This window comes from Cynocephalus volans, chromosome 9, assembly GCF_027409185.1.
Source record: "Cynocephalus volans isolate mCynVol1 chromosome 9, mCynVol1.pri, whole genome shotgun sequence".
Classification (NCBI taxonomy): Eukaryota; Metazoa; Chordata; class Mammalia; order Dermoptera; family Cynocephalidae; genus Cynocephalus; species Cynocephalus volans.
Genome location: NC_084468.1, coordinates 103569564 through 103594917, shown reverse-complemented (window position 1 = coordinate 103594917; position 25354 = coordinate 103569564). Strand labels below are relative to the sequence as shown.

At 34.7% G+C, this 25354-nt stretch overlaps 1 protein-coding gene across 2 annotated transcripts in view; it reads right to left on the bottom strand.

The window, feature by feature from the left end:
• The window catches only part of LOC134386047 (bifunctional heparan sulfate N-deacetylase/N-sulfotransferase 3), a 144821-nt gene that overhangs the window by 66493 nt on the left and 52974 nt on the right, over positions 1-25354 (bottom strand). For both annotated transcript variants that reach the window (XM_063107975.1, XM_063107976.1), the window contains exons 4-5: positions 7789-7974; positions 2644-2772 (exon numbers count right to left, since the gene is read on the bottom strand). In XM_063107975.1, coding sequence (XP_062964045.1) covers positions 2644-2772; positions 7789-7974 — 315 coding nt within the window. The remainder of the gene's footprint in view (positions 1-2643; positions 2773-7788; positions 7975-25354) is intronic.

Below are 25354 nucleotides of genomic sequence, written 5' to 3'. Positions count from 1 at the left end.
GGCATGTTCACTAATCACTTTTCTACTGTCTAAATTTGTTGTTGTTATCATTTATTTATTTTTCAGCAAAGCATTTTCTGTTATTAAAATGTTTTCCAACACTAGTAAATAAGAAAAGAAACATAAAACTTCCCAATAGGAAAAAAAAGTTGTTTCCTTTCAGGTGAATTTTATAGATAAGCACACACTACATATACAAGAAAATTATGTATATTTTAAAAACATTTCAATGTGGATTAATTTTTATTTGTGCAGGTCATTTTCTTGTGTGAATTTTGTTGTTTTATTTTAATTGTAATCCAGCCATATGTTACTCGAAGTTTAAGATACTCTATCACATCCATGTTTGTTTCTTCTTTAGTAAGAGAAATACAAATTAGATTTAGCTTTCAGGAATTTGGGTGGGAGAGTATGGCGGTTATGGTGGAAGGATGCTATATCAAGTTGAGAAACATAGAGACAAAAAGTATTTAATAAAATGCAGGCATAAAGGGATTAGCTATCGATTCAGTGGAATGTTTAATGGTTTGATAAAGGAAGTATAATATTGCTGTCCTGTCAGAGATTTGCTCCACTTGAATTCCAAGTAAGTGTGGTAAGAGCATGAATCCAAGTAAGTGTGGTAAGAGCATGAATCCAAGTAAGTGTGGTAAGAGCATGAATCCAAGTAAGTGTGGTAAGAGCAAGCTACAACGCTTTTTTTGTATTAATAAGTAAAGCAAGGACTGACTTTATTACCAAGCATGTTGAAGGAAGGCAAAGTGTTCCACAGATAACAATTGTTAACTGAGCCGATTGTTAATGACTCAATATCTAGAATCTGTTTATTGAACAAGAATATAAGCAAAGATTCAGAACATCTTGTGATTAGACATAAGAACAATGAAGCAAGAAGGTGACATCTTTGTTCACAGCATCTGGGAGATAAGATGGCTCCCACAAGAGGTACAATTCTGTCTAAACCAGAACTGTTCCATTCATCACACTCTTTATGTATTACCACATCTTTCTAAGATAGGTGGAACTGGAAAATTGTTAAAATGGACAGTTTACTCTTACTAAGAAAATAATATTGATTTTAATTAATGAAAAGAGAATATTTATCATAAAATGGGTGAAATTCTTATTAGAAATCCATTGTACATGAAAGACCTAATTTTGAATTTTTTTCATGTTAAATGAAACTCATTTGGTTTAGAAAGGTCTGAAATATTACTACTACCAGGAACTTCTTAAGCACCAAAGAAACTATTGGTTAAAAGAATAAAATAGATGATTATCCATTCCCAGTCCTACTGCTCTATGATAAAAGGAAATGTAAAACATCAGAATTTATTAGATTATAGATTAAAGGGTTTTAAAATTATTTGTGAAAATGTTAATGTACTAAGAGTATTTTAACTGATTCTTCAGTTCATACTCAGGAATTGGTTTAACTCTTTTTGCCTTTGTATTACCGGCCAAACTGAGAAAGAAGAGAAGAAAACCCTCTGAAGGGACTCAGAAGATACTTGCATTTGTAAAGAATAGCTAAATTAGGAGAATCAGATTATTTCTGGTGTATAAATCAGAATTATTTATATTTTGGGGGGCTTGAAGGTTGATAAACTTCCAACAAGCCAAATGCCATGATACTCCAAAGTATACTGGTTTTTGAAAACGTGCAGATTTTGCCCAAAGGTGAGTTACCCTTACTTCCATCTCATTTTCTAGGAGCTAAAAAATAGATATAGTTATTGAATACAGCTGATGATGAAAATACCTCCATTTTTATTTGCAGAACCTGTAAAATTAAGGTCAAAAAAGGGGTCATTCAAATTTTATTCTAGTTATCTTACCAAATTTTTCTACTGATAGAAATTTTTTCACATTTGGAGATAATTGCATTTTTTCATCTTGAATATTGCTAATGCCAGGGGCAAACCCACACATCTCTTGATAAATAAACTTAGCTTTGCTTTTTATGCTAGTAATTTTCAGAAGGGAAATAAAATTTTCTTTTCCTTATACAGCTTACTTCAGATAGTGCTTCTTTCTCCACACAACTTTATAATACTTGCAGCAAGCAGAAGTATGTGCAAATGGTTCACCATGGAGCTGACACACAAGCATTAAGAAGTAAAGGAGGAAGGGCAGCAGCCCATTAAACAGGGCTGCTCTGCCTCAGCCTGTGACCTAGTGAGACAACACTCAACATGAAGATAGGAAGTATGACTACATTTGCTTATCTAATTACTGTGCTATTACTCTTTAACTTTAATGGGGGGGGGGGAAGAAGAATGGAGGTAATAGTCACCTAAATAAAAAAACTGGTCCACAGTGGAAATAGGAGAGTTTTACAGGTGAAAAATCTTATTCTTCATAAAAGCAAGAATCTCTGAATTCCGATCACTTTCCAATGCAGAGGAGGAACTGCTGGAGCACTTCCCTGGTTCTACCATAAGTTCCATATGTCACTGCTACTTGTAGAATTAGTTTGTCCCCATTTCTAGATGTGGTTCCATTTAGTTTTTAATACCATTTTAGAGCTAGAACTTCATATTGATTTGGCCAGCTACTCAATCCCTAGCCTCTCTGTCAGGGTAATTTCACCCACCCTATCATTTTTCATTATTTACTTGGTGAGTAACTCAAAGTACTTACTGGGTTGAGGACCACAGTGAAAAAAAGTTCACCTCCTCGGATACTCTTGTCCAGCTCTTTAGGGCCTCCTGGATATTCTTTGTAGAAAATTGTGTGAGTAAAAAGCCCACAGGTTTGTCTTGGAAGAACCTGAAGGAAAAATGAACAAGTAAGGACAAAGTTCCTTTCAACTAATTAATTTGTTAAAACATAGCTTTTTTCTCATGAGAGATAATGCACAAGCTGGTCTCATCTTTCAACTAGGGCCTGGACAATCCCTCACACTCTGGGAAAGAATGATATCAGTACAGAAGGAATAATGAAGAAAGTTGAAGAAATATTTCAAAACTAAAATAGGCTTTGAATTATTTTAGCCACTTATCTGTTTTAAATCTCAAAGCCAGGACTTCTATTAAGAACTCTAGAATATTTTAGCATCTAAGAAATAAGAAAAGTGGAAATAAGACTTTAGAAATATTGGAATTGCCTGTGCTACATTGAAATCCTAGTAGGCAAAAACTTTAAAAATAATACTTTCTGCCAAATTGTACACATGCATTAGAAAATGAAGTCAATTATCACCTTAATGTGCTTCTTAGGAAATGACATTTTAACTTAGAACAAATGTCTGAGACACAAGTTACAGTAACTGCTCTAGTCTGAAAGTACTGCAGGCTATAGTAATTGCTCCAAATTCTAAGTGTGAAGCCTGCCAGTTCCAAAAGTAAGAAATAAATTATCCATTTGGTTAGTAATTTTTAGAAAGCACTGCAAACGAAATGTTAAAAGGTCACTTAGTAAAAGGTCTTTTTATCCTATGTATGTGAAAGCCATTATCTGCTTCAATCATACACATTTGTGATAGGGACATTTTTCAAATTTTTACAGCTTTCCTGGTAAAATATCATCAGAGCAATTAGAAATGAAGTGTAGACTGAAGCTGTGCAAAATGGTACATATAGTCTTCAGCTAAATCTTATAAAATGATTTCATGATAACTTGTGTTTGTCCTATGCACTTGAAGTGACAGAAAATTAATGAATATACTTTGGAGAGCTACAAGTTTTACAGAATTGTAAACAGAAATATCTTCTGCTTATTGTCCTAAGAAAATTGATTCTCATTTTTTCTGTCTTGATTCTAAAGGCACATTTAGTTCAATAAGTGCTCTAAAAATATTACCTGTCAAGGACTTCTCATATTTTGCAACCCTCTACAAATATATTAGTTCTTTTTTCTTTAGTTTGAGTGTATATTATTATCAATTTTAATCCATTCTTTGGAAAGTTTTCTTAGAAGACAATTTTTAGCTCAATCAATGCATCATAGGTTGCGGTGTAAATCAAAACTGTATCCTACTTATTTTGGTAAACTGGTAAAAGTTACAGCCTTAGAGGCCATTTTATCTTTATGAAACAGTTAAAAGAACTTCAGTTAGCTAGTATTAGCTCTTATGATGTCAACGTTTAAAAGCATTTTGCATTCTCATAAAGCAATGCACAAAATCAACAACAAAAAAGAACTACATGCAAAGGCATTCTGACAGAATTAAATATATTTTCTAACAATCCTTAGAAACGTCATTTTCTAGAAATTAAAGCTTTACATAGCATTTACTCATTTATTTAACAAATGCTTATTCTAAATTCTATACTAGTGGAACTATAGACTCTATGCTAATCCATAGCATAGAGTTAGTTCCATGCTAGCATGCTCAGTCCGTATGCTAGTTTGTGCAAGTCCATGTGGGAGAACACAAAGATATATGTTTTCTTCTCTTGAAGGATTTAAGATATACCATGATAAGGAGAAATACCCAAAAGCTAAATAATGAAATGCCCCACATGATTAATGCCAACGTAGTGTTATGTTTTAAGTGTGTGACTGATTGAATCGCTTTTAGGATTCAGTTTGGATATTACTGCTTGAAAAATTATTGAATACATACAGAGCTGTCCTGGGGACTTGATTGTCCAGCTGCTTCTATACAAAATGGAGAGAGAAGTGAAAAGAAATTTGAGTTTTGTCTATTTCTCAAATTATTTGAGTGTGAACACAGTGAAAAGTGCCAGGCTTTACTCTGCAACTCTGGGGAGGACTCCTGCTGAGATGAGCATCACCATGAGCCCTAGGAGAGTCAGCGGACCACTGCGGAAGGCTAAGGAGATAACCAGGAATGTGCTAAGGGTCATATTCACTGCCTTGCTCCTTGAATGCCATGCTACGGGATGCTGAATGTGTTCCTTAAAATAGCTCTCTTGTGCTAGAGAAGGAATGAAAGACTTTTTTAAGGCATTCTTCTGTGGACTTCCCTCTAGACCTGGTCTGGGAGTATAACACTATCAAATTCAAACTTTGAGACACTGAACCTCTGGAAACCTTGTAGATTCTGACAATACCCGGGAGATGGTTATGAAAACCACGATTAACAAGAATCCTGGCCAATGGGACCTGAAGCCAATATCCTGAATGAAGGTCTCAACCAGGAGCAACTGACAACAGATGCTCTAGGAGCTACCAGTAAAGACCACCTGGGGGCTATCAGCAGGATTAATGGTAGTCTCTACCAATGGGCATCTCCATTAGAAACAGTAAGTAGTGGGCCGAGCCCGTGGCACACTCGGGAGAGTGCGGCGCTGGCCGGTGCACTCACTGGCTGAGTGCCAGTCACGAAAAAGACAAAAAAGACAAAAAAAAAAAGAAAAGAAACAGTAAGTAGTTAGTCTGACTGTGTAGTCTCTCCAGACAATCACATTTCATAATCAGGGGTAAAGTAAAGGGTCCATCAGGATAAATGAGGATAAAAATTGCCCAGTTGAAAATGCAGTTAAGACTGGAGATCTAGAGACTGATCAGGGCTCAAACACCTTGAAATGTAATTGGGTTTTATATTCCTAAAGGAATTACAAGATGACATGTTATAGGAATTCAGAGGAGAATAAAATCACTGTAGTCCTGAGTTAGCTATTGAACTGCTATATACCAAGGTGCTTTACATTCAGTTGTATAAGATATGGGACTTGATATTGAAGAACAAAGGGAGTAGAAATAGGTAGAGAGTGGCCAGAAAGTCATTCAAGGTGGAAAGCATGACAAAGGCATGGAAACAGTACAGCTGTAGGCCTTTTTGGTTGGAATGAATCTGTGTAAGCTAGAGAGAATAGAAGATAGACAGATAAGACTCAGCCCAGATTGTTTTCAGTCCCTGAAGAACACATTAAGGGGTACAGAAACAATTGGAACTAATCAAGTTTAGCAAGGCCAGAATGGAGATGATGGTATTTTAGAAAGATTAAAAGGCTGGCATTGTCTATGGGATAGACTACAGTGGGGTGTGGATGGCAGCTGTAATAGACAAAGTAGGAACCAGTAACACAATTAACACAAAAATCAAGGCAGTGAATTAAGATGGTAGCTGTGAGAAAGGAAATTAAATGATATTATAAAGGAATTACTGATGGAACGTAAGGCTGATTGAAAGTGAGGGAGGGGGTCAGTGTGATATTCAAATTACAGAACTGAATTAGGGATAGCACAATCAACAGCTGGTTTGAAGGGAATATAAAGAGGTCTTTGGAGTCTGATTTGTGAACAGATCATCAAAAAAAAAAGTTTCCCTTATCTCATACAACAAAATATGGGTGTTATCTAAAGTTTATTCCTTAGTTCCCTGCTCTTTTTTTTTTTGCAGGCTCTCCCGAGGAGGGAATATTGGCTCTTTTGGTCTCAACTCCTAGCTCTTTCTTCTCTCTCTCCTACTGCACAATCAACTGCCTGAAAGTTTTCCACTTGGAAATTCTCATCCAAGAGCCTACAAGTTAAATGTAGAGGGTTTCCATGGAGGGTTACAAAAGTAGAACCACAGGGAGAATTCCATCAAAACAGAAAATCTGTTAAGCCTTTGTTACCCGCAAGATCCATGCATTTATAATACAGGTAATAAAACATTTTCAGTAGAAATGAAAAATAAACATCTCATGCGACATATCCAAGCAAGATTTATGGCAGTACAGAGAGAAACAGAAACAAAAGAACAACATTGAATAAAGTCTTTAGAGACTTAAGTTCACTGTTCTACTAAGACAGTCTTTGATTTTCAAATGACAGGAGAAAACTGAATGCTTTTAAATTATAATATAACCAGGTCTCCTGATCTCTCTTTGGTCATAAGGCTGGCAGCTTAAGGCACAGTTTATTTTCAGTACAGAGGAAAGGCAGACTGGGATAAAATGTGGCCATTGTTTCCTCATTTAGCATTTACAACAGTTTTTTTATTGAGGGAGAAGTCAAGATGGGAGTTGATCCAAGTTAAATGTCATTATCCACTCTGTAATTTTTGCAGACATTGGAAAACTGTCTGAAAAGAAGTCAGTTATACTTAATTCTAGAAGGTAGTTTCTTCAAACATGTCATTTGACACAGTGCTAATGGTGGCTCATCAGAGAGTATTCCTCTACACAGTGTTCCTTCCCAGTATGAGTCTAAATTAGGAGGCCCATTCTTAGCTTCACCAGGACATTCCTTGGATTTTCAGATTTGGAAAAACATTAAAATTTAATTACTTACTTTGGGAGGTCTCACAAAGTATTAGGCAGTAACATATTTTGACAATATACATTTGCCACTGTGTAAAAAATAAAACAGAGAAGCCCTGGAGAGATTTAGACAATGGATATAAATTATTTAATTAAGATCATCTGTCATTTGTACTCTATATTATCATCTGTTACTGATTATGCAGAACTTCACATGTGGCTTTTGTGGCAAATGGTTGAATTTTTAGCCTGGCATGGTAAAGAGAAGAACACAGTTTGGCTTGTAAAAGGGCAGAAGTTAATATAAAGAGATTTGGTTTTAGTTTTACATATTAAAAATGATCTTCAAGTTAAATGTATTTTTTTTTAGTATTTTAACATCAGTGACTTCTTAGCAGTAGTGTCAGTAAAAAAAAAATTTTTTTTTTTAGTTATACTTAAAGGATTGAAAAGAAGTGACTTTAATTATAACATCCTTTGCTTAGAAATGACAAATACACTTTCTGCATCATGGAGCTTTTCCTACAGTTATGCTCTTAACATTTTGCTCTTCTCTTTTGTTCCTTCTTCTAGTGAGGCTTGTAAATCTGACAGAATTAGTTCTACCCCATGTATACCAGAGGATGCTCACCATGATGTTTTTGTGGATGAAGCCCCTCCGGTATCTGGCTGGTTTCAGATGTGGATATTCTTCAGTGCTGGTGATTTTAATATTCCAAACCTTCTTCCAGGCCTCATAAAGCTGAACATGTACAGGATAGACGCCTGAATGGTGAGGGGCCACCGCGTAACCCATGTCAGTAGGAATGCCGTGCTCCTAAGACCAAGCAAATGTTAATGAGAATGTGGGCAGATTTAACTTGATCCTATTTTTTACCCCAGAATTTTCAAATGTACTATAAATACATTTGTTTAAATCCACATCACTTAATTGTATGGTAGAATTAAAGCAGTAAATATTAAGATCTCTAGACTTCATGAAGCCTGGTAGCCATTCCACCATTCTCAATGTTGATATGTCTGTGTTTGAGAGACACATATGTCTCTCGATGTTGATATGTCTGTGTTTTGAGGGACAGGACTAGTGATTTTAATGAATGATATGAAAGGGCCTCAATTTGGTGCACTGTTGCAATAGCCACCTGTTTTTCTATTACTCATAATTTCAGCAAGTTAAATAACGCTTTCTACAACTAACACTCAGTGCTCCCCACAAAATGAAATCAGTATTTATTAGAGAGAGAGAACACTTTTCAAGTTCACTAGGCCTGCTGACAGAGTTTTATTTTGTCAGGTGTACAGTTTCTACCAAGTTTGCCACATTTCTGTTGGTCCTTCAGCAGGGGTCCAGTAATAGACAATGTTCCCAGTCTCAGAAGAAGCACACACTTTTGATTGGAAAATGTGGTAAAATTCTATAGAGCAGTTTTCTTTGAAGTAGAAGCCCTTATAGTGAAAGTAGACAATACTGAAAAAACCAAATATTCTGGGAACTTAGTTGATTTGAAGTCAAGCTTTTGTACATAAAATGAGTGCAGTTGTTTTTTTTTTTTAAAGCATAGAGGAAAATTGCATAGTGACAAAAAATGAAACATATATTTTAGAAAAAGAACACTCATGGCTTCAGTAGTTGACATGCATTTTTTCTCCTGAATGATTTTTTATTTTGTTTGTATTTTTCAATTGCTTAAAAAAAATCTTCAGAAGTTCCACTCAAATAGGCTTCCTTTGAATTAGTCATGGCTTTTTTCATGCCAAAGAGCAATTTCACATACACAGAACCATAGTATCAGGATGCTAAATGGATTGAATTGTAGAAATATGCTACAAATAGATATGGAAAAAGTTAAAGAGGTATGGTTAGCTTTGTTTTTCAACTTAAATAACAGCAGGAGGGGAAGGAAATATATGAAGTACCTGAACACAGAAGGAAAACAGGTAGATAGTGGTTTGCCATTACCTAAGTACCTGTTCAGATTCCTTCACATGCACCAAAGGCTCTCAGAATTTGGTCCCAACCTATCTTCATAACCTCATCTCCTATCTACATCCATCCTTCAGTTTCTGATGGCTTCCTTCATGTCTTTTCTGTACACTGTACACATTATCCTCTCATCTGGAACGCCCCTTTCTTCCTATCTTGTAAACTCTGTTCATTGCTCAAAACTCAATTCAGTCAGCTGTAGTTGAGAGTACTAAAAATGGGAGCCATCACATCGCTGCTGTGCGAAAGAGAATGGGTGGTATCAGAGGAGAAGTGGACCAGATCTGAGTTTCTGAAGGGTGAGAGAGAAAGTTTGATGTTTTTCATTTTATTTTTATCTTTTGTAGAAATTGCCATAACTTTGCAATTCTTTTATGTCATTTAGAAGTCCACTAAAAATTGAATTGAAATATTTCATGGCTTTTTTTTTTTACTGGTCTTTAAAAACTCAAACTAAAGCAATTTTTTCAACTAAAAATCATATAACAACACATAATATGTGTTAGAAAAGGTCAGTATTCATCTAAGATGATTTAAGAATAGTACTGCAGTGATAAAGACCAGATGAAAGGAAATGAATTTCAATCACAGAAATTGAAAGAAAAAAATGAACAATTAAACATTAACAATTTTTTGAAGAGTACAGGATGAAGCAAGGATGAAATTAACAATGATAGGAGCAACATTATAAAATTCAAATACCTACAAATTTGTGAGAAATTATGCTGATCAAAAGTTCAAGGTAGTTTTAAATGCCTGCAAGTGGTCAGTTGTTTCTTCAGGAACCCCATGTAATAAAAGGATGGTTTAGCACAGCAGAGACATTTCCCCCATTTTGGATTGTTTAAGAATATTTGGCAACCAATGTATACATAGTTTTTGTTTTTCTTTCTAGATTTTAACACTAAAGAAATGCTGAGGCTTTTTGGTTTCATCTTTTATTTGCGTGCTGGTGTGGTGTGGCACATTGGCAGAAAACTCCACTTCTGGGGTCAGACATATTTGGCTCTTTCACTCTTTCATTTATCAGCTATGTAGCCTTTGGCAAATGACTTATGAGCTCTAAGCCTCATGTTCAGTTCTTTAAAATGCTGGTCACAGAGTATTTACATCAAAGGAGTTCAGAGGTAATTAGATAATATAGTACATGGAAAACATTCAGTGCAGTTCCCGAAACGTAATGTACATATACACATTCAGTGAATGTTTTTTATTATTGTTGTCATTACTACTCTGCCTTCATTGTTTTTATATACTATGATGCTACTACTCAACTGTAATGTGGAAATTATGAAACTACAGGCCACCATTTTTCACTAAAAGAGACAGGCTGTTTTTTCTACTTCCACTGCAGATTTTGGGATTCTCTCTCATGAGGTGTCCGTGTAAACCCTGACTTCTTCCCCAATGCCCTTTCCTAGGCCTGCTTTCCTCCTGATTCCTCCAAATACTCTCGACCACTTCCACGTGGTTCCAGACTGTGAATCACTGAGAATTAGAAGGAGGTCTCTTTTAAATGAGTTTCAGATAAAGGAAACATAAATTTGCTCCCAAATTTGCATTTAATACCAGAAACGACATCTGAAATCTTATTGTATAGGAAAAGTTTGGGCTGAGATTGCAGATATTATAATCTGGAAGGCAGATTATCATGTTTTAGAAGGGTTAACCATGTTAAATTCTTGGCTGATTATTCTCTCCTACATCTTTCAATTTGAGATTAAGTAGATTCAGCAACTCTGGAATCGATGTCCAGATTTTCCTAGTAGAGGACATGGACTGAAAAGACTGGGGAATATGGCTATGTTACTATAAAACAGAAGTTAAATACTTAGAACACAAGTGGGATTAATCGAGAGACTCAAAACTGAACACTTGATCTCCACATCTCAGCCCCACCAGATCTGCTCTTTTTCCATGTCATTATATTACACTATTAATCATCAACCAACAGTTGCTGTGTTGAAAAAATAGATATTCTTAACACTTCCTGTTTTCTCATTTTCTCCTAAGTCCATCCACGATCATGTCCTGTCAGTACTGCCTCCAGTATACATCTTAAATCTATCCACTTTTCTCCGACTCTATCGTCATCATCACCTTAGTCTAATTCACCATCTAATCCCTTGTCCTTCTGGTATAGGCTCCCCTTCTCTCTCTTGACCCTTCTAATCTGTTTCCTACATAGTAGCCCACATAATGTTTAAAAGACACAAGTATGATCATATGACTGTCAAAATCCTTCCACGATTTCCCCTTGCACTTAAAATACAATATTCTTAGCATAATCACAAGCTCCGCGTGATATGGCCCTTGTTTATCTATCTAGCTTCATTTTGCACCATTCTCCACACTTCACTGAATTTTAGTCACATTATCCTTTTCCTGAAAATTGCCAAGTGTTTTTTTACCTCAGAATCTTCTCATTTGTGGTTTTCTCAGACTAGAATGTTATTACTCCAATGCTTCACCTGGATAAATCTGGTGTCTTTTTTTAGGTAATTTATTCTGTCATATCTTCAGAGAAGCTTTCACTGACAAGTCCTAGTCCAGATGAAATCCACATTAAGACTTCTCTTAGTAGCCTATATTTGTTTTTCATAGTACACAGCACAGTTTGTGAACACATTTCTTTGCATAGTTATTTACTTAATGTCTCTCTTCTTCATTAAACAATAAGCTCTGTGAGGTCTGGGTTCTGTTTTCTCTACGGCTATATGCCCAGTGTCTTGCCAACAGCAAGCACTCAACAAATATTAGTGACCAAGTGCAAGAACTGATGCTGACCTTCCTCTCATTCTAGTGATCACTTTCTCAATTATCTCAGTTAAACCGTCAGTTCATCTGAAGAACAGACATATGACAAGTCACAGGGAAACTTTAATACCTACATAAATAATACTGGACAATGCTTTGGAGACTCTAGTTAAAAATTATTATTCCACTGCAGACACAGTTATTTATTACCATATATTTATATATTTAATTTTTAAAAGGCGAAAGATTTATGCGATCTGAAGAGAAACCAGAGTATGATATATTTAATTTTTGTTGTGCAAAATTAGCATTTGTAAGATTTTCCTAAAATTACACATTCAAATATTTCCAAATTCAGAATTTGAAGATAATATAATTTTATCAAGCAAATTTAGTCCTTAGAAAAATTCCCCCCCAGACTAAAAGAAAACAGAAAAAAATCCAGCCAGCATTCAGGTATTTGAGCAACACAAGTAACTTCATTGCAGAAGAAATCATTGTTTATTCCTGTCTTTGACAGTATTCCTTTATTTAGACTCTTGCTAGTAATTAAGAATGGTGCTTTACATTTAATGTTTGTCTCTATTTCAATCTTTCTAAACAGAAGAAACTTTTAAATTTCCATTAATGACGAGAAGACGCATTGCCTATTTCCATGTTTTGCAAATTAGCAAGTATGCAAACTAATGTAATTCAATAAAACCCCACAAGGATAGAAAATTAAACAGACATTCTGCACTCCACAGTGAAAAAAAATCAAACACTTCATTACAACATAATTCGGAAATACTTCTAAATGCATTTCAGTAGTTCATTTTGGATGAAATGTCCCATTTTCTCAGTATATAGACATTCATGCTTTGGTTAACTATCTCATAGTATCGAGAATTTACATTTATATTTTGCATTGGTTTAAGATGACATTTTCCTATATTTACATTTGGTGGTATATTTTGGAGTTATTTCTAGAAGAAACTTTTTTTTTAGATTTTTAAAGTGGTTTCCTTAAGAACTGTGGTTATTTCAGAAATTTCATTCCACAAAGAAAATATACTTTTCCAGATGATAGGAGTATGATTCTAACCACCTCCAACTTCTTTCTGTTTGGAAAATGGACTTAGAGCCTTTTAACATAGAACACACACACACTTGTATAGACACAATACATGAAGAAAATACATTTAAAAAACAATATCTTTAAATATTAGAAGCATTTGAAAACTTCTAAAGAATTTGTTTTTCTAGGATTAAACTGACAGGCCACATGCATATTTCAGCATATGAGAACCTACAAGGCCTCTGGCACCTAGGGAAAAAGTCCTATAGTAGTTGCCATGTCTGAGAGAAAGTAAGGAGGGATGGTGCTTATTGTCAAGATGATCCAATATATGTAAAGTTACTATTTACAGGAAGCTGATTCCCTTCTTTAACCTAGAACAAAATCAGGCAAATCAAAATCTCTAGGTCTGGGGATTGAGGTTTGGTACTATATAATAAGATTGTTAAAATATGTTACTGTGGTAAATGATGGTATTTCTGGTATGATTTGAAATAAAAAAATATTAAAAAATATAATTACCTTAGCATAGGAATCTGATTTTTCATTTTTTTAAAAATTGTGAAATAAAAAGGTTGTGTGAGTAGTCACCAAGGTGTAGGTTTAAAATTCCATGTTTCTTTGACATAATCTCTATGGTTGTAGAAATGATCTGATATTCACATGCTAAATGTAGAGCACTATTTTTAACCCATGATCTAATCTTAAACTCACATGTAGTTTTCTTTTTACATGTTTAAGGAAGTAATAATCTTCTCAAATGTGATAGGTACATCTACATAAATTTGGTTAATATTTATATATTTGGTTGCCAGATATAGCTCTAGTTTTTTTACATGGTGATCTTTGATTCATAATATTAATTTCTGTTTGCTAGCTGGTATGTTAAAAAACTTCTGTGATGATCTTGTTGGTTTTAATCGATTTGGTTTAAGGGTTTAATATCATCCTCTGTTGGCTGCTGTTGTATAATAAAGAATTTGGCTGGTCTTCCTCATCCTTAGGTCCTGGGAGATAACCCCTAAGTCCTTGTAATTTTTCAAGTGATAGGAGTGTCTTTGTTATTCATGATGGGCCCTGAAACCATATCTGAGTTTATGCTAACAAATGAGTCAGGATGGAATTTGGCCATACCAGAAAGAAAGATGGGGCTATTTAGAAAGATGAGGCTTTGAGCCAAGTGATATCAGCCTGAACTCAGGGTAGAAGAGAGTTGGATATTGAATTTAATCACATGGCTGATGATTTAGTCAGTCATGCCTATGTAATAAAACCCTAATAAAAACTCTGGGACTTGAGGCTTAGATGAGCTTCCCTAGTTGGTGATATTCCTATGGATACAGAAACCCCGTGAATGAGATATTCCTTGTCTCAAAGTTTGGATAACAAAAAGCATGGCTGCAATACCAAAAGTAAAGTCTCGGGATAAAGGTGTTAAACATGTTAATAATGAGTGAGATCTTATGAAATAGAATGGCATTAAGGTAAATAATAAAACAGAAGTGTGACTTTATCACTCCGAAGTCTCTTATCTCTGGAAAATAGTGTATAGTGTTTAATTAACAAATGAGGAAAGAAACTTAATCTTCTGATATCCAAAGACAGCCAAACCCATGACAATGAAACTATCAGTGTACAAGGATTCGTGAAGGTAGGCAGCGTCATAGTATCATGCAGAGAGCATAGATTTAGGAGTCCTAGGTTCAATTTCAGTGCTGCTACAACATCCTGCCAAAGGCTGTAGGATTTTGGCAGGTTATGCAACTTTACCAAGACTCAGTTCCTTCACTTGCCAAGTAGGAGTAATAAAAATAATTATCTCACAGAATTGTAGAGAATAAAAGATACAAACAAAGTTATTGGTTAAATACCATTTAATTTCCTTTATTTAATTAGCATAATTTTCTTACTTTTTGAAATGATAACAAACAAGAAAGCAAAAGTAAACTAAGAATCCTTCCACCATCACTTCCATCCCCAAACAACCTAGAATTGTAATTTAAGAGTAGACATTCTTCAAAGAAGATACAGCATCATTATCAATTGTATCTTAAAAATGTCTTACTAAACAATACACCTTTTTTCTGGGAATAGTAATTGATATCATATATAAAGTAGGAGGTAAGGAATACCCTTGGCATACCATAAGTTTAATAAGGCTGTAGCAATGACATCAGCAAAAACCCTTCCTTGACACCACATATTTCCCTTCAAGGACTACCCCAAAGTAAACATCTGAATTATTTGAAAAACTTGAATAACAGAAACAGAAGTTTAGCTAACAATTTCAGTACCAATACTGACAAAGAGTTACAAAAGTAATACACACTCAACTTTAACCTTCATTTTCACTTGTAACCTCTAAGAAAAGAACTGTTTGGGTGAGAGTAACAGATTTTTTCCCAGTTGTCCCTGATAATTATGGAATATATTTCAAGTACATTTCCATTTAACAGAGAACATTGTTTTCTTCTCTGAGAGTTCCCTTCAGAATTCCTGAAGTGTAGTCATACCTTTGTTGAGGGTTTCATAAGTAAACACACCACTAAAGGATGTGCTTTTGTGAGAATACTCAAAAGAATGTACTTTGCACAGGCCAGGTTGATATTTTTGAATTGCTATGACTTTTTAAAGTAAACACTAGAAGGGTTTATAGAAATGTAAAAAATGAATTTATGAAGCCTTATTTTTGTATGCTGTAGCAAAATGACTGAAAAGAAAATTACCTGGAGACACAATGGAGGAATTGGAGGGTTTAGTTTAATTTAGCTTTCTCAGAGTTTGAAGTAATAAGTTTTATATGGACCTTTGGGGTCTATGAGAGGTAATAAAGATATAAATAATTCAGGGACAGATTCAAATTCCCAGAGTACCTGCAAACACATTTAATCTCTCTGAAATTATGTAAGGTTGATTAGACTAGGAATCTCTAAGTCTACATAGTACTAATTTTAATTGAAGTTTAATATTTCTGAATTAATTGAAAGTTGACATTATGTTAAGTGAAATAAGTCAGGCACAGAAAGATAAATACCACATGTTCTCATTCATATGTGAGAGCTGAAGAAAAAAAAGATGACCTTACAGAAGTAGAGAGTAGAACTGTGGTTACTAGAGATGGGGAGGAGGTTTGGGAGAGACTGGTTTATGGAGAAAAAAATCACAGCTAGGTAGGAAAAATAAGTTCTAGTGGTCTACAGTAGTGCTAGGCATCTATAATTAACAATAATTTATCTTTGTTATAAATATTTCATATCCTCTGGTATTTACAAAATCCACCAGTACAATAGTGCTTATGGTACTGATTGCACAAACACAAGAAATTATGTAAATCATACAAACAGCTACTTAGGAGAAAGCATTGCAAAATTCAGATTTAATATTCTAAATTTGTTTTAAAAATATAACTCTTAAGGGAAATAATAACAGCCTGATGATGAAGTTTGTATAACAGTAATTGATAACAGTAGCATGGCACTTTGAATTACACAGAAAATGGTGTTTACATGGGCTTTGGAGCTCGACAGACCTGGGATAAAATCCTTTCTCCAGCTTTCACTGGCTGTGTGAGCTTAGAAAAGTTATATAAGCTCTCTGAGTCTCACTTTCTGCATTTTCAATACGGGAATAACCAGCCTCACAGGTGGTTGTGAGGATTAATTGAGGATATGTGGAAAGAACTAGCACAATGTCTAGTAAATATTTGAGTTCAACAATTTGTCTTCCTACATTTTCCTCAGGAGAGTCAAGAATCTTTCTAACTGAAATGCAAGGTTCTGTTTAATGTAGCGGAAAGCAGATCATAGAATTTCAAGTTTCACAACCTTCCCTGATCTGAGCATAAATTAAAGGAAAAGAATGGGAGATTGGGGAGACTAGTTTGGAGGCTGCTGCAATGATCCAGGTGTGGGATGAAAAATTTGGGAGTGCAGTAGGGATGGAAAATTTTGAAAAGGAGCAGAAAGTGGTACAAAAGAAAAAACTGACAGAAATGGTTGAATGATTGGGAACATTGAGTGGGAGATATGAAAATGCCAAAGCAGACCCAAGGTTAGCACTTGTATGGAATTTACTCTTATTTCTTCTGCTGCTATCACTTCCATCTGTGCCATGTTTATAACCACCTCTTAGAATACAAGTTCCCCCTCCACTTTAAACAAATGTAAGATGTAAAAGAAAAGAGCAGTCAAAATTCAGGAGCAGCGTGCGTGGGTCTGGAAATAGCCCTCCCTACTGCTACCCCTGTATCTGACTCCAGCCCACCAGTAAGATTTCCAAGAGAATTCATAAAGGTTTTTAGTTCATTTTGTCTTTACATAAATTTGGGCAGCAAGGGACTATTTTCATATAGTACATGTGCTAAATTTATCTTTCTTTTTTCAAAACCAGTTTAAGTCACCAGATATATGTGCTGGAGATGAAATCTAGCATTTCTGTTAGAGGAAATAAAGGAATTGAGGAATACTTTTCTATACTCTCTATCTTTTTAAGGAGCGTAAAGTCTTCCTGTAGAATGGAAAAGAAGGTAATCTGGAAAGGAGTTTACAAAGAAGAGTATTCTAAGTTCCTGGGGTAATCAAAAGCACGTTCAAATGTTTAATGATATATCTAAATGAGAATAAATTCTGTACCACTGTAGAAATCGGTGGAAGGGGTATATCCTCATGTAGGTGAAATATAGAATTTCTTTTTTTTTTAATGCAAAACAAAAAAGTTTAAAAATATATAATGTAGTTGATTTTTGTGTCCTTTTACCAATTCCTCCTTTTCTCTTCTATCTCTCCCCCCTCAAAACATCATATCTGTTTACTTATCTTAACAAGCAAAATATAGAACTTCTAAGGAAGAAGCAGCAGTTCACATTGCAAAACTTTAAACACATATACAGATAGAAACAAGGGAGGCTCAAGTCTTGATGTCATTTTTAAAAATTAATTATTTTTTTATTGAATCATAGTTGATTATACATAGTTTTGAGATTCAATGTTGACATATGTTGATCTAATCAGTATTACTAATATATATATTGTTACAAATTGTACTTATTCTTTATGCCCCTTGTCCAATCTCTCCCTATCCCCCTCTCCCTCCCCGCTCCCACCACTGATAACCCTAGATTTCTTCTCTGACTTGTTCCCTTTTGCTTCCTCATCATACATCCAATAAAAAGCCCTATTGATTCTATCTCAGAAATGGTTTTCACATGCCTCTTCTTTATAAACTCACTTCCACGGATTTAGTTAAAGCTGGCGTTTATTTCCTCTTCTTTGATTACTTCAATAGTAACCCAGTTTGTCTACTTACCTCCAATCTCTCCCTGCTTGTTTACATCCTCAAAACTCCTGCTCTAAGGTTCTGTGATTCTGCTGTCTACATGGAAGTGTTAGGACTTTGGAGAGGAGATGACAATGTTATCTTGGAGTTCAGTATACTTAAAATATGTAGTTCTGAAAATAATTAGATATGATATTTCAACTTAGGAAAGCAGATTTTAAAATATTCTACTGGGAAAAATAGGTGTGAGACAATTGCTAGGAATATACCAAGGGAATACAGCTAAAAGGATATTCAAAAATGTAATTCTCGCTAAATGTTATAATTAAAGCAAGAAAGTAAACATATGTCTAGCATAGTGGTTAGCAATCAGAAAGCCCTGAATGCAAGTGCCAGTTCTATGACTTAACTGTGGGTTTGGGACAATTATTTAACCAATCCAAATATCAGCTTTGTTGTCTCTAAAGTGGAGATGACAGAAGGATGGTTGTGATGAGAATTAAATAAGATTAATAAGAGAATTAAATAAGTTTATTAAATTAATAAGTATTCCAGCCAAATAATAAAGGCTCAATGCAGGGTTCTCATACACCCCAGTGTTTAAAACACATAAAAGATATGAAAGACAATGCACATAACCAAGGAAAAAAATAGGTAACAAAACAAAACAAACAAATAAAAAAGGTGTAAAAATAATGCCAAGAAGGCTAAATCTCAGAATAAGTTTATCTTCCAGAAATTGTTAATTGAAAATGACTCTGATCAACAAAAGATAAACAAGGTATATTATACCATACTCACAACTGGGAGTGTGAATAGTTCAAGTGATAATAGAGTAAAAAAGCAAAAATATCTGCTTATCTACTTTGCTTCTATCAATATCTACACTTCTTCTACTTTCTCTATTAAAGAGAAAATTCTCCAAAATATTTATGATGAGATAAACATAAAATTAGATAAAGGGACAATAAGAGAAACTAAAATATAAAGTAAGATACACTAAATTATTTCTGTTTTTCCAGGCTTAGAAGAGCACATATCAGGGTAATTAAAAAAATAAAGCTTGTAGATTTGATGTGCAAATACTTTTAGTAATCATAGAGAAACAAAGAATAATAGGATGCGTGAGTTGAAAATATGCCAAATTTTCAAAACAGAATGATAGTATTTTGGAAACCGTACATCAATGAACTTAATTTCAATACCTTAGGGATATTAGTGGAGTTAAAAACATTTGTATTTGATTAGCCAAATATTTTGAAATAATTGTGATTATTATAATATAATAATGGACCTATATTAACTTGGAATGGAGACTATATTGCTCTACCACAAATCTCTCCATGATATTATTATGTTCAACTGTACCAATAACTTGATGAAGATGCAAAAGTCATGCTTAGAAAATATAGGGATTTCACAAAGCTAGGAAAGATATGAAGTCTGTTAAATAACAGAATCAATCTTTAGCAAGATGTTGAAATACTGAAACACCGAACATATAACAAATATGAAATGTTAAAGGAACAATTGTAGTCTTAAAGCTAGAATTTAGTCAATAAAATAAATTGGATAAAAAAATACTTGAAATACTTGAAGGCTTAATAAATAGCTCATGGACAGAAGGTCTGGCAGACACAGATACATGATGGTTTTTAAAAAATCTAATGTGATCTTTGGCTACATTAATAGATGTAAAGTACACATGAAGGAGAAAAAATATTTTACTGTTTTCTGTTCTAATAAGACCACATGAGCGGACACTAATGTTCAGATTGGGGCAACATATATTGGGAAGGAGAATGAAAAGTTAGAAATTGTACAAATATGGCAACTGGAATGATGAGGGGATTTGAAAACCTGTGGAATGCTTCACGATAGGGAGAGAGGGATATGTAAATATATTAAACGTGCCTTTTTATTTTCTGTATTTCTGATGCTTTTATATCTGGGGTCTTGCAGACCCTGTAGAGACTGCCACTCCTGGGGCTAGCCAGTTTCTAGAGATAGCAAACACTTGCCTAAGAGCATACTCTTTAAGTGCAAATTGACCAATTCAGAGCTCCTACCCTCAACCATCACCTTTATCAGACTCTCATATGCTAATATCTCCCTGTTCTAATCACCCCAGAGCCATGTACAAGACAACTAGAGACAACTCCTATGCCTCAGAGCCCATTGAAATTATTCTAAGTAGCCTATCCTAAGCCTGCTTACCTTTCCTTGCCTCACCTTTCCTGCATAAACCACAATAAAGGCCCTTGCCCATGTTTTCCCCTTGCTCCCTCTGCCTCCTGACCAACCCTGGTGCTTCCCCATATGGCCCTGCATGGTATGGCATGTCCTCTCTTCTTGGGAACTGTGAGTAACAAGCTATCTTTTCAATGGCAGTTGTTTCCTAATCTGTTGGACTCACCATACCCAAATAATAATAAAACCCACATTTTAAAGACAGTAATGGTAGACTCTTAAAAGCTGGAAGAAATGTTTACCTATATTTTCATCTAACAAACATTTATCGAGCACCTACTAGATGTCAAGCACCATTCTGTGAAGACACTTATCAAGATTAGAACTCTATGAGTACTTCTTGATTGTATAGGGCTGTACTCTCTCTTCCATGTCTTCCTTTATGAATACACTGATTCCAGTCCTTTTTAAATCAGGATTATATTCAGGAGTGAGACTCAAAATATTTACCAACCAGTGTGATGTGCTACTGACCAATTAGAACAGCTGCCAGTTGTAGAGCTGAAGATGGATGCTGGACACTCTTTATGGGCCAAGCCGCTTTAGTTGCTGAGTAGTCGGGAGGTTTGGGACATCTTGGGGGAGGGTCTGAGGTGGTAGTGGGAGTAGGGGTAGTAATATTGTCACATTTCAATATTATAATAACTGTCATGGCCATACCAGTACTCTTTTTTTTATTTTTAATTTTTTTTATTGGTTGTGAATATTCATGGGATACAAAGGTGATTGTCACCACTCATGCCCAAGATGTGATGGCCAGATCCATACTGGCAGCATGCCCATTACCCATACCACTACTCTTAAGTTGAATATTAGTCGTGATAATATATCCCTTAGTTTTCTCTTCCTTCTCTTCTTTCCCGCTCCAAGTTTCTTCAACCATTCATCTTACAAGGTAAATTATACACTTTCCTATATTGGTCATCTTGCTTTGAATAATAGCCAGTGTTTTTCACAAACTATGCTGCTTAGATTATTCTAGAAGTGGTCTACCAGCTCAGAGCGGACACGATGCATTCTGATTGAAACTCTCTATTTCTATTAAGATCATTAGAATTATACTTTGTGTTTAATATCAATAAAATGAAAATTGAATATGCCTTTTTATTAAGTCCTTCACTGAAATAAAAATGACAGAATTCATGCATTCCCTAGCTGGCATGCAAACTAATGAAAAGATTATCATATATTCCTTAAGCCAGCAAGTGTTTCAATATATTTTAGATTATATTTTGATACTATAATCTTTATTTCCATATTGTAAAAGTTAACATGCTCACTAATCTGAAAAGTTGTGTAACTGATAATAGACATTGCAGCTAATGTAAATTAGCAGGTTCTGCTGAAATTGGAAAAGAGAGGGAACAAGGACACTATTTGAAAGAATGATGATAATGCAACCAAAAGTACAATCTTCAGTAAGATTTGTTTTCAAAAATATTGTTCTATAACAGAAATATTCAGAAATATATTGTCTATAACAGTGTTAAATATCATTTGATACTAGCAAAGAGTTCTGTGATAAAAATCTCTAAGATTTATTTTATCATTAAAAATTAAACTATCACCATTTGCCAAATTTTAGGTCCATTCTTCAAAAGACAGTATATATTACTCATGATTTTTTTGAGGTTCAAATACAATGTTATTTTGCTTTCTCCTATTTTTAAAACTGTACAACAGATATTTCAAATTGTGTACAGGTCAATCATTAATGCAACAATTAATCCTTGCCTCAGAATTGGTACCTTTGAAAAAAAAAATAACTTGTTGAAATTTCAGTTTAATACCTGAATTAGCCCATACTTGGCAACCAAAATTTTTTTTCTAATCAACCTCTAAGGCTGCATTTCCTGATGGCTGTAATCATCAAATGCAAGTTTGCTTAAAGGATTTGCTTGACCATTCATAATAAACTATTAGACAGAGCTTTCAAGCTAAATGAAAATGACATCAAATTCCTTTTTGGATCAGAAGTGTCCACACTGTGCAAAAGGATAACATCAAATGTATTTTCTAATGCCCAATGAAAAGCAGGTGTTTGGCTGTCGAACATGATAGTGAAGGCCCAAACAGAAGAGTTTTAGATCATAGTCTCATATCCTCTTAGTTGGAAGGGAACTTTAAATGTCCTCTAACCTCATCACCCATTTGAGTAATGCATTCATGGCCTTCATTCTTGTCTGACACTTATTTGTCCACAAGCAGCCCATGGCTTCTTGGCCTATTCTTTCAGTTCCTTTATTGGGAAACACTCAAGCTCATTTTAAAATCCAGAACCTTCAAACTGGTGGAGAAAAGCGGGATGTAACCCAATTTAGAAATGCACTATTAGCACAGGTTAAGCATTTGCTTGTTCCATCTAGTGAACAGATAGTTGAGGCAAAATTTCCTCCAGGATAAAAGTGGCCCCTTTGTCTACACATGATAAATGGTATTCAGTCATGATAAAAGTTCTTCAGATTCAGTTGTTTGTCTTCCTTCACAACATTTTAGAGACTCTGCCTATACTAGGCAACTTTAGGGAGCCCGAGAGAAAAGTAACCCTGTGAACTCCACCTCCAGCTCTCCATTTCCCTTATGTCACCAGGATTACCTGATATTCTCTGGATTACCAGACAGAAGAGAAATCTATATTTACACCTGTGACTTGGGTTGGGAGGCTAGTGAAGAAGCCTGGGCAACACAATTTATGTAGTAGAAGAGCTGAATTTCTGCTCTTGATTCTACCACTAGTGAGCTTTATAATCATGAACAAGTCACTATATTTCCTTGTTTCTCAGTTTCCTAGCTATAAAGGGAGAACAAATATACCTACATTTCAGGGTTGTTGTGAGAATTAAAGGAAATAATACAGAACATGTAAAATTGAAAACCCTTAATCTTTTCTCATTGCATCATTAAATTTAGCAGCGATGCAATTTTGTAACCTTAATGCCTTAATGAGCAGTAAAAGAGTTAACAGACATTAAGAAATGTGTGTTAATGTGTAAAACTCACATTAAGAAAATGTCATCCCAATACAAAATAAGCTTTTAAACTTAAGGATTTTGTTCCTCTTACCCATCACTCCAAAAACCTCAAAAGCCCAGGAGAAAATTGAAGATGGCAGTTTTATGTTACTAAATATAATGATAATAAGATGACATCTATTGAGTGTTATGTGCTAATCACTCTTCCCAAATGCTTTACATATAAATTCTCTTTAGTGTTGTTATGGCTGGGGGCTGGAGATAAACTGGTCCTGCATTCAGTCTTTTTTCTTACCTGTCCTCTCCTGACCAAAAAAAAAAAAAAAAAATCTGGTCCTGTGTTTGATTAAACATTAAAGAATATGTTTGGTCTCATTTCTAAAGATCCTTCATGACAGTTCTCCACTGCCTCGAAGACTATAATTTGAGTTGTCAACATGTAGTTAGAAATGACACTCCTAAGAAATCTCCTTTGCTTGGCACTTGAGTTAGGAAGTTAAAAATGACTAGATTTTGATTGAGAATTATACTTTTTTTTTTGTTGGGGATTCTAAAGAATGCATATAACTCCTGTGTATGCCTGTTCTTACTATTTGTTCTTTCAAGTATATGCAATTGTTTTAAATGTAAACATAATACTGGCAATCATTGATTAATTCACTGATTCATTCATTCAAGTAATAATAGAACACCTATTGTTATAGACACTGTTCTAGTTTCAGGGTATATAACAGTAAATGTCACATCTTTTATCAAACTTACCTTCATACATTGTTATTTTTGAAGGCTATCACCACCACACCAACCACCACATAAAAAAAACCTCCCTCCTCATTTCTCAGTATATTATCTTTTACTGGTGCTTTCCTTTACTGTTATTTACATATTTTCTTCTTTCACAAATTCCATTCTCTTTTTCTCCACAGATTTAGGAGGAAACTACAAAGTAATCTTCTTCTCTACATCATCTCTCTCTGATTAACACTGCTAATATCAGCAATCTTTGACTTCTAAGACTTCAAACATGACAATGTTTGCTGCATTGAGATAGTACTTTTAGTACACTTTATTAGAAATTGTGGCAGTATTTACCCAATTTTACATGCTGTTTACTATTCCTGTTTATATTTTTTTTGGGGGGGGGGAAGATCACTCTCCATTTCACAGGAATTTGCAAATACTGCCAAAACATTTTCACAATATCGGCGTGGAGGAACACTATTCTTGCCTTCCTGACAAAATATCAATGCATGGCAAAGGTACCCTTGAAGCTATTTGTTTATTTTGGGGAGTAGGTTGAAGTTAAAAGAACTTGAATGAAGCATGGGCTCCTGATGTAACCCATAAAGTATTTGGTCTTCTGTATCCTGGAGAAAAAAATACAGTTTATAACTTGTAACCTTTTCTTGTATAAATTTGAGTAAGGCACCAAGAGGATCAACTCCTCACACTTTTTGGCTCTAGCAGTTGATGGAAACACCATTCCATGCAAGTAGGCATCTGTACTCTCTCTGATTACAAGCACGTTTTCCCTCATAATGTACTTATTAAAACTTTTACTATAAATTTCCCTGTGCTGCATCATAAACCCTTCAGCATAAAACAGTGTACCTTGCTTCAGCCAAGAACATGTTACATCTGTATAACATACATGACTGCAATGTTTTTAAAATATTTTTCTTTCCATTTCCATTGCCTTCCTAGAGTGAAGTACATTGTGCCCACATTATGGTTTCCTACTTGGTCTTTTCCCTCAGCTTCACTTCATTCTAATTTGTCTTGATACCTAAATGTTATTCTTATTTCAGGGTGCACCTAAAATTCCCATAAGAACATGTCCCTGGCCACTCCCAATGACACTTATCTTTTTGAATTGTGGGTTTTGTGTTCATATGGTTTAGCA